Here is a 9785-nt window from a genome sequence, read left to right on the forward strand (position 1 = left end):
CAGATCCCTGTTTGTTGCGTCTAGCTGAGCTTGGAGATGGCTGGAGTGTGACATCTGCGAGTTAAGCGAGTTCTGCAGCTCTAATATCTGTTCCTGCATTTCGAGTATCATGTCATCTCGTCTCTTAAGCTGTTGCCTCAGTTTCTGTATTACTTCTCGCTTGCTGAATATGTCTGAGCCTGATTCAGATACACAAGGAGAATCTGAGCAGGTCGACTGATGATTGTATGGTTTCATGGGTACTTCCAAGTGATCAGCCCACCCGAGGCCATTCTCTTTGATGTATGATGGAGCGGGAACTGTCACAAGAGGCAGGGAATTACTGGGAACCACCATTTGTTCGTTAATGGCATGGTCTCCCTCCACATTCTCAGTTCCTGACAAGAAAGCAAAACTATGAGAACACAAAACATAGTTGCCAGCTCATTCATGCAAGTAAGCTACTTGAAATATGAACCCAGATTGGGCTACAAAGGACATATCCTAATGCAAAAGTGGCTTCAAAAAATTTCAGAACCAACTCCATATTTAGATCTCTTGTCTCACATCCAAAAGATAACCGCGAAAGCAAACACCAGTAAGAGACTATGTGAATTAAATAAATGTGCAGAAACTCTCACCTGGACAGCTGTGGAGGCAACAATCCTTATTCCTTCCACAAGAAGATGAGCTAGAATGCAAGCAGCAGCATCCTCCTCGAGATTTTCCTCTGTCAGATGTCCCATTGGCTGCACAACAACCATCCAATAAGATAGATAGAAAAATAAAACTTAAATCCTCATGGAGGGAATGTGAATACGTTTTAAACCACACAGTACCATCAGAATGTGGAGGAACAGACTGCTTTAACTTGTAGCCAAAGCGTATAGACAAAGTGCTCAACAAGGCACCCCCTGCAATTAGGATCCAGTTCGGCCCTCCTCCTCCTTCACCACGGGAGTTGTCAGCTCGCTGATGTCTGGAAATGCCATTTCTTCGTGTACTCATCGTAAGAGAAAGTCAAGTGTCTCTCTATCATCCAACCTTAAACCTAACGCACTAGATGTAGTCAGGATAAAAAAAAAAATCTAATTCAGAACAAAAAAAAAAAAGGAGAAGCAAATACACATGATGTTGGGTCCTGAACAAGAGAGATGCGATTAATATGTACATAATCAAACCCTAAACAACCCCGATAACAGCAATCAATTTGTGATAAGGCTTTATCAAAATACCCAAAGAACAATTCGTCGGCAACAAGCAGAGACGATGTTCCGAAATGAGGGGACGGGTTCTACATCACAGCGAACAAGTAGATAGATCCAAGACTTATCAGAGGGGGTAAAGCTTCTACGAATCAATCGTCTAAGACGCTTACCTGAGCAAATATGAGTCGGAGACAACGCGACGCAGAAGAAGAAGAGCTTTTTTTCTAACGCCGTTAGAAACTCCCACCTTTTCGCCCCCCGCCGTGAACCGCCAAAAAATGTTGTTGCGTACCAATTTTATATTTTTTTTTGTTTTGTTTTATTTTCTCAACAATGTTTTGTTTTTTTTTTTATTAGTTCAAAAACAACATTTACATGATGCAGAGAGAGCAAAAAATGTTTAGTGATTTTGTTTAAATGCTGAGATAAAAAAAGATAACGACCAGAAGAATAAAATATTGATGTTTATTAGTTAGTGCTTTGACAGCAAAGCTGATAGCCTTGTTCACTGTGGTTTAAATTGATTAGAGTGTGATAGAACCTGAAGTTGCTTACAACGACGCTTAAGTTATTAGAGAATTTTTATAAACTTGTTTTGAAACTTTTTATATGTGTCTCTAACCTTGATCTCGATTGCATAGTTAGTGAACACATTGAACCTAACTAACACAAACCAACTTCTCTAAAGTAGGATATTCTCATTTCTAACAAAAAAAAAAGGAAAAAGAAAAGACATCTCAGTCAATATCTCATGAAATCATTGTACCCTTTACTCTTTTTCTTTTCTTTTTTCTTTATTTTATTTTAAAGTACTGCATGAAAGATTATGTTTGCGTGTAAATAGATCGTTCTCTCTGCCTTCTCTCAAAGAGACTTCACCGGCGATTTTTTAGGCTCCGGCCGGCGGTTCGGCTCTCCTAGCCGCTGCCGGTCCGGCCATCGTTGTTTTTTTAATTCCTTTTTCTGTTTTCTCTTTATCGGCCATGCATCTTCTCTGTCGATGATGGGCTGTCTTAAGTTTTCCGGGGAACGGTGGACCATGCACCGATTACCGCCGGCTTATGACTCTGGGGCCATATCGTTTCCTCGTCGGTATTGGTCGCCGGCTTTTGAATCTCACTGATAGGATCGCGCTGCGTGGGAGGTGTTCTGTTATGGTGTTTGGTGGCCGACTTCAGAGGAGATATCGGTGGTTGCCGATTCAAGCTCGTTGAAGTTCGGACCTGTGGTGATTGACCCTGAAACCTATACATCTAATACAGTTGTTAGAGGTGGTTTCGGCGGTCGTGGGTTATCGTCCCGGTGATTCCGGTGTGTGTGGTTCCGTTTTTATCAGCATTGACCTTTTTGGGACGGAGTTGGATGACTCGTATGTCCGGTGGAGTGACGGTTTATGGCTCCGGCGGCGAGCTTTTCCCCTTCGAGACGGCGACTCCTTCAGCTGCTTCCACGCGTCTCTTCGGTGTTGGGATCTCAACACGTGGGGATGATGTGTTGTGAGTATTCGGTTGTTGATTTCGGTCTCGAGTTTTCTTTGGTGGGCTTAGAGCTTTGCGTTTTGTGGGTTTTTGGTTTAGTGGTTGTACTTGGGCCGCTTTTGGGCTCTGTTGTAAACTATTTTATGTTTAATAATACTTAAGATGGCAAAAAAAAAAAATGTTTGCGTGTAAATAAGATAATATAAAAAAAATTAAAGCATGTCTATAAGATTTAAAGAGGCAAAAAAACTATTTAATATCAAATTCTCAATTCATTTACAACTCGAGAGAGAGAGAGAGAGAGAGAGAGAGAGAGAGAGAGAGAGAGACTAATCCTTTCAAAGCAAATATGTACAGTCAATGCTTGGCCTCGATAGTAAAGTAGTGTATCAAGCTTTTCATGTACATCAAACTCTCGATGCAAGGAGGGGCACTTACAGATGATTCGCTCGCTTGCTTGCTTTTTAGTCAATCGGGTGCTTATCAATTTGACGAGATGTGTAGTGCGCAGATAGCAAGAGTAGAGACAGAAAAGCGCTGGCCACGAAGATTGCATCAAACCATCGATGATAGAAATCGAACTGAATATCTCCGCCTAATACATCTGTTATTATCCCTCTGCAGCCAACAAAAACAGCATCATTTATAAGTAACTAGTTAGTGCTTCTAGTGTTATCTTTGGTTTAACTGTTAGGAGAACTCGGGAGTACCTGTACTCATTTCTCAAGCTTTTTCTAATAAGGAGAATAGAAGACAAAAAGTACATTCCCATGATTTCAGATAGGAAAAGCACAACATTGCTTGAAGATCCACTTCCTACCCTGGATACTGCAAAGAAGAACTGTGCAACCCCACAAAAAAACACACACACACAAGTCATTCACCAACACTTACAAGGGCAATCAGTCCAATCAGGTTGAAGTAACTGAATAACATAGAAGATCATATAAAGACGAAATGAAGAAACTTTATAGCTAAATTCAGAACTCACCTTCATCAGATTCGTCAAGAATCCCCTCACTGATATCACGATCAACATCCCAATAAACAACAAGGAAATATACTGAAAATAATAAAGAAAGAGACATAATCAGACCTAAGTTGCACCATCCTGGGCAACCAACCATATAAGAACATTTTTCAGGATACAAGGTCATCTAACAGCTAGTATAAAAACGTCTAAAATAACTGTGAACTCCCAGGGAAAAAAATTCTCCATCCCGTCAAAGGCTCTATGAAAGTACGGTTATTATTGAAGAGAAAAAAAAAACAAACAAATCCTCCCGTTTTTCATATGGAAGACACGTTGTGAGGAAAAAGAATATTAACTTTGTCACTGGATTTACTATAGACATAAGATAACAAAGTCAGACAAACCTGTGAGAGCAATGCCGCATCTACTCCTATATCAAAGAACTGCAAGAATATGCTGATCATCATCGTGACAGGATCCTTGTTGCCCGCCTGTAGTTCAAGCTGATTACTATTTCATGTCGTAAATAAGTAAACAAACAATGATAGTGATAACATGAGCTTGAGAATACCTCCTTGAAAACGACACTTTGTAAGGACTGCAGAGAAAGCAAAGGGAAAAAAACAGAGAAGTTAGAAATGCTCACAATGACAATTGAGAAAAATTAAACAGAAAAAATATGCAAGACATTTTCATCTAATAAACCAAGAATCTGTTGTTACACTTCCGAAGAGTTTAACATAGTCTTGCAATATTGGGATACCATAGAGTTAAAAATACCAAAGGGAGCTCACATATAGACAAACAAAAGTTACCTTTAACATCTTATACACACAGTAAATGGAACACGCATAGCCAAGTAAATTCTGCACATGACCCTTCCAAGTTCGAGAAAAAGCAGCAGCATCCTGCAAATGGAACGAAGTAGTAAAGTGCTTGAAAATGTATTACAGCTTTACAAGACCACCAAGTAAATAACCTAAATAACATTAGTTTGGAAAGATGTCGTTGCATTACAATGAGTAGAATTCGTAGTTAAATCAAAGCTTATATATAGTACAGTACTGAAAGGAACCTTTGCTTGGCGGAGTTCATAAATTTCCAAGAATAGCTGCTTTGACAGCTCTTCTAACCCTTCCACCTCCGCCTCCATTAGTTTTATATCTGCAAAAGATTAATGAAAATTTTCAGCTTAATGAAAGAAGATGACATTTTAATCTGATAGGTGAATTTACATGATTTATTTTACATACGTAAAACCTAATGGAGTCGAACATACTGTACATGTAAAATCACTTTTACGAATATAATGTTTAGCAGGCATAACTACATAAGCTAAGAACATATTGACTGACCTTGCTCCTTTTGGTCATCTTGAACCGACCGCACAACAGTCCCTACAAATCTTCTAAAGAAAGATCTACCCTTCTGAATCTGGAAGCCAAAAGCACCATGTGATTACTTCCTAAAACTCATCACAGAATTAGCATAAAGAGAACACTTTGACGTAAGAATAGAAAGCATTTCTTATATGATAGAAAAGTCGTTTCAAAGTTTGATGAGCATTGTGACATACAAGTACAAAAATACACAAAGAATTCTGACCTAATCCAGAATGTTAACTAAAATGAAACTTAAAAGTACAATTCCATATCGAGTATACTAAAAAAATAGTAGACAGAAGCATACCTCTTCTGATACTTGACTTCGTTCCACCTCAACTTGGCATAAAATAATTTTCTTCTTCTTAGCTATGCCACTCTCAATTGATTGCATCAGTTGCCTTTCCAACGATTTTATTTCTGATTCTTCGATCTCTCTAATATGTTTCCAGGGAGGAAGAGAGACAGTAAAACGAGCTGTTACAAATATTATAAAAAAAAAACACTTTCCAATACAGGTACTCTATCAGTGTGACAATTTACATTACAGAACATAAAACGCTTCATTCAAAGTTCAGCTACTTCAGTACTTAAATTCCCATTATACACTGTTTTGTAACATGTTTTTTAGTCTACATCTCTTTTTATTCCATTATTTACTTTGCTCTTAGATGCAATTTTTTTCTCCTCTCGGAGGAAAATAAAGTGGCAACTGACACATGCAGTGCTAATCATGTCTATCTAACTATTCATCAGAGTTAATGGTGACACAAGAGGAAAATGATAATAGGCAAGAAAAAACTAAACAGCAAAAGCAATTAGAATAAAGCAGAAGCTAGAAGAAAACTTGAATAGTGTAAGGAATACCTGATGAAGAGGGATATATAACTGAAGGGTAAATTGACAGCTCCAAAACCCGATAAAACGGCCATGAGGGTGACACCAATGACCCCGATTCTGCTGATCAGTTGAGGCATTGAAAAGAAACCTTTCAAGATAAAAGGGTGGTTAAGTCAACTAATAAGCAGAAACAAGATCATAAGCCTACACGAAAAAAGCACCGAGAGCGTTTGTATATGCATAGAAGCTAGAAACAGACGCAAACATAAAGAAGGCAGAATGATTGATTCAGCGAATTTAATCTGAAGGTATTTTCTAAAGTCAGGCAATCATAGTCGGTGTCACATACTAGCAAATTTAATCTGAAGGTATTTTCTAAAGTCAGGCAACCATAGTCGGTGTCAAATACTCACATTCTGTTTTCTACATAAAACATCATCTACTACTCCACACATTAAAAAGCAGGCATTATTTATAACAAATGTAAATAAGATCAATTTGCTTCTCGCTTTTACAATGGTGAGGCGAGGGAGGGTGCATGCATAAACACAAAAAGAGGTACCTTTGTCTTGAGAAGGCATAGGAAAATGAATTCCCATGCGCCAGAAAGCATAAAGGAAGGCTGTCAAGAATAACAAGGCCCCAACAGAAGCACGTTCCCTTCTTACACCTGAAATGACACATTAACAAATAATGAAGCTAATAACCTTCTACTTGATACAATTATTAAAATGGCAAAAAAAAAAAAAAAAGAAGATCAATAGCAAGTAAACGTAGAGGTAGCGTGAGAGGAAGGGGTTACCAGTATTGCGAAGCATCAAATAGCAATGATAGTAGGGTAACATGAAAACAAGAAGCACAATCAAACAAAAGAGATCCACCTTCCAATTAACCATCCTTGCCCTGCAAAGCAAAAACAAAAATCTCAATAGAAAGCTCCAAAGGCTTCAACTTTTTTTTTCTAGCTAGCAGATAAGAAAAGATTTATATATATATATGTCTCACTCAGATCAAATATATAATTAAAATGATGGTAATTTTCAAAAGCTGAATGAATACATTCACTCTCTCACAAATGAATGTCACATGACATGATCCAGCAAGGTTTCCACATGAAATGGAACAGAGGAAGAAAGATTCAATAAAATGAGTTTCAAAACAGAGAAAGCTTACTCTCTAGACAAGACGGGGATGATCTCGAAGAGGACGAGCTGTAAGAGGTTGCAGGAGAAGGCGAAGACGACGCTGAAAATGATCTGAACCAAGGCTCGCTTCTCTTCGTACTCCTTGTATAGCCTTTGATTTAAAAACCAGAGACCCGCCGACCCTAACAGACACAGCGATCCCATCACCACCATGCCTTCCAACATCCCCCATCCGTAACCCATCGCTTATCTCTCAAAACAAAGGAAGAAGAAACCTCTGATCTCTTTTCTCTCTCTCTCAACGAAAAGCTTCTCTCATCAGCTGTCTCCACGAGCTTTCCTTCCGCTATTCGATTTAACTCTCTCTCTGCCGACGAACGGTTCCTTCCTTTCTCGTCAGTTTCATCACCAAGCGTATTCAATTAACCAAGAGCTTCACCGGATAAGAAACTACTTAACCGAGCCGTACCGTAACCTTCTGGTTCATTACTAAGAAGATGTCATAAGTAACTGGATTATGTTTACACTGTTATTATGTCTTCCAGATATTAAAGTTGTTGCTTACAGGTACGTTACTGTATGAAATTTCACTAAATCCTAGCTGAGTAACTAAAATAATGTAATATTCACTCCCGAACAGCAATGTACATTTTACTCAATAATATAACCAAATGCCAGCACATTATGAAGGCCAAAATACAATTTTGTCAATGTAAAAAAAACATATCAAGGGTAAAATACAGATAACATTTTACCCCATCTTCACTCAAAATAACTTGCAGCAAACTTGGAAAACTTCAAATAAATGGAAAAAAATGAGGAAGAAAAAAACAAAACTCTCAAAACTCTGGAGAAGAAAAAAGATTTGAGACTCAAATGAGCAAGAATCGATTTCAAACAAATCAGAAAAAAAATACAGGATGACAGTAGAATACAATAGACTCAAATCAAACAGTAGAAGAAGCAAACGCAGCAAGAGCGTTAGCTTGAGAAGGAGGTAGACCACTTATGAAAGGATGCAACTGATCCCCATAAACCGATATCAGGTGGGAGAAAGTTCTGCCTACTATTGCTTTCACTTCAACTTTCTCCACTGGCGACTCCACCACTTGCCCAAATATTCTTACCAGGTCCGGTACATGAGGTATTATCTGATTTTGCATCCCAACACCCACCAGAGGATTAAACCAAACCCGAGAACAAAAAATTACATGGGAGAAAGAGAAAGAAAATAATACCTGTGGATTGGATGCTAAAACAAGCGAGTATATACAACTGTATACAGCCATGGACTCCTCTTGATCTTCCTTTAGAGGTAGACCTCTTAACAAAACTGGAAGTACCTGGATCATATATATTAACTCAGGGAATGAGTACAATGGTTTCATAAGGTTAGCAACATAAATATACAAGAAACTAGCCTATCCTGAGATCAATCATACTTGATTTAGTGGGACTAATTCAGGATGAACAAGAATCATCCTCGCCGTAGCACCTGCTGCATTATCCCTAACAGCGAGGTCTGTTTCTGACTCCCCAAAAAGCGGGTTAAGTCCACGTAGCACATCACCGAAATATCTGGTATTGAATCAAGGGAAGACAAATATGGCATGTGCTGAAAAAGTCAATGGACAAAAAATCTTTATTATGCCTTCAGTATAGTTGAAGTGTCAAAACACGAAAAGGATACTTGAGAGCAGTTTCACCCCCGTTTTTGCATAGCTCTCCAACACAGAAAGCTGCATTTCTTTTATTGGTTGCATGAGTTGATCCCAATTCTTTGAGCACCAAAGGCATTATCCTCTGCAGAAAAAGAAAAAATAATCCCAATTAATTGGTTGGTTCTAATACACAGCTCAAACACCAAGAAACAATCATATGGAACATAAGTTGAGGAAAATCACATCGACATAGGCAGAGATTGGAGCACCCATGTCTTGAGCAACTTCGGCAAGACAAGCAACAACCATTGTCCTGTCCTGGTCGGGACGTCTAGCTTTCTACAAACAAAAGAAGTGAAAGAGTAAGTGTCTAAACTTCAATGAAAGAAGTTATGGCAATGACTGCTGCAGTCACTAAATACCCACCGCAAATTTCATCAACGGCTCAAAGAGTTTTGCAAAGACGGGTTCGAAATGAGACCCCATACACTTAGCAAAGGCGGGGAGGAGGTCAGAAACTGCATCCATGAGGACCTCATCATGTCCAACATCATCATCATCATCACTCTCGTCTTCTACTTGCTGGCAAGCTGCTTTCTCCGTCAGCAGTAGCAATGTCGCATCAACAAGGGGCGATAGATCTACAAAAACAATGTCGTCAGCACAGTATACAAGAGTTTTAAAATTTGAATATCCTGAAGTAACCTTTTTTTTTATAAAATTGAATCCAACAAGTAAAGAGACACCCACAATTTTGAATGGCTGCGTAACCATAATCCTTCATGATGTCTGCAATGCTCAAGCAAGCCTGAGCAACAACCTCCTTATCGTCATCATCAGCCATGGTTTTGATATAAATATTCATAACTGTGTCTGCGGTGCACAAAAACTATCTCAGTATCTTCTAAAGTCATGCTTGTTGTTAATGAGAAGGCAAAAGGTGCTGCCTAATGTGGATTACCAAGAATTTCATTTGCCTTCCCAGTTCCATCCTAAATGAGAACCAAATAATCAGAAAAAGGAAAAACTAGAAGAGAGGTGTGGAGAGAAAGATAGAGAGATTCAAGATCAAGTCCCTTACATTATGAGTCTGGAAAATGGCATGTGCTGCGGCCAATA

The 9785-nt window shown here is 38.7% G+C and overlaps 3 protein-coding genes across 3 annotated transcripts; all 3 read right to left on the minus strand.

Moving 5' to 3' along the window:
* Nucleotides 1-3: 3 nt before the first annotated feature.
* On the minus strand, nt 4-1518 carry LOC130506915 (uncharacterized; the record flags this gene model as incomplete). The annotated part of the gene is made up of 4 exons (XM_057001608.1): nt 1358-1518; nt 819-1038; nt 621-728; nt 4-377 (listed from the first exon to the last, which is right to left on the minus strand). Coding segments are annotated over exons 2-4 (651 nt in total), but the record flags the coding sequence as incomplete, so codon positions are not given.
* Nucleotides 1519-2863: 1345 nt separating this feature from the next.
* Nucleotides 2864-7506, minus strand: LOC130506916 (GPCR-type G protein 2). The gene is made up of 13 exons (XM_057001609.1): nt 7034-7506; nt 6663-6763; nt 6423-6530; nt 5888-6008; nt 5328-5457; nt 4994-5072; nt 4714-4802; nt 4454-4546; nt 4210-4236; nt 4043-4129; nt 3657-3728; nt 3376-3506; nt 2864-3283 (listed from the first exon to the last, which is right to left on the minus strand). Exons 1-13 carry the CDS (start codon nt 7246-7248, stop codon nt 3130-3132), a joined length of 1407 nt encoding a protein of 468 aa, XP_056857589.1. The 5' UTR covers nt 7249-7506; the 3' UTR covers nt 2864-3129.
* Nucleotides 7507-7650: 144 nt separating this feature from the next.
* LOC130506917 (uncharacterized) lies at nt 7651-9779 on the minus strand. Its single transcript, XM_057001611.1, has 9 exons — nt 9748-9779; nt 9628-9658; nt 9417-9539; nt 9093-9307; nt 8910-9005; nt 8696-8808; nt 8448-8583; nt 8244-8348; nt 7651-8156 (listed from the first exon to the last, which is right to left on the minus strand). Exons 3-9 carry the CDS (start codon nt 9529-9531, stop codon nt 7953-7955), a joined length of 984 nt encoding a protein of 327 aa, XP_056857591.1. The 5' UTR covers nt 9532-9539; nt 9628-9658; nt 9748-9779; the 3' UTR covers nt 7651-7952.
* Nucleotides 9780-9785: the final 6 nt, after the last annotated feature.

The sequence above is a fragment of the Raphanus sativus genome, unplaced genomic scaffold (assembly GCF_000801105.2).
Source record: "Raphanus sativus cultivar WK10039 unplaced genomic scaffold, ASM80110v3 Scaffold3783, whole genome shotgun sequence".
Lineage (NCBI taxonomy): Eukaryota > Viridiplantae > Streptophyta > Magnoliopsida > Brassicales > Brassicaceae > Raphanus > Raphanus sativus.

What these genes read in the sequence shown, in the direction of transcription:
- LOC130506917 (XM_057001611.1), bottom strand. Translation starts at nt 9,531, where the DNA reads ATGAATATTTATATCAAAACCATGGCTGATGATGACGATAAGGAGGTT. An exon ending in AGCCGTTGATGAAATTTGCG is followed by an intron (nt 9,006 to 9,092) that starts GTGGGTATTTAG and finishes TTTTGTTTGTAG; the next exon opens with AAAGCTAGACGTCCCGACCA. An exon ending in AATTAGTCCCACTAAATCAA is followed by an intron (nt 8,349 to 8,447) that starts GTATGATTGATC and finishes TATATGATCCAG; the next exon opens with GTACTTCCAGTTTTGTTAAG.
- LOC130506916 (XM_057001609.1), bottom strand. Translation starts at nt 7,248, where the DNA reads ATGGGTTACGGATGGGGGATGTTGGAAGGCATGGTGGTGATGGGATCG. An exon ending in TATATATCCCTCTTCATCAG is followed by an intron (nt 5,458 to 5,887) that starts GTATTCCTTACA and finishes GAAACATATTAG; the next exon opens with AGAGATCGAAGAATCAGAAA. An exon ending in AGCTTGAGAAATGAGTACAG is followed by an intron (nt 3,284 to 3,375) that starts GTACTCCCGAGT and finishes TGTTGGCTGCAG; the next exon opens with AGGGATAATAACAGATGTAT.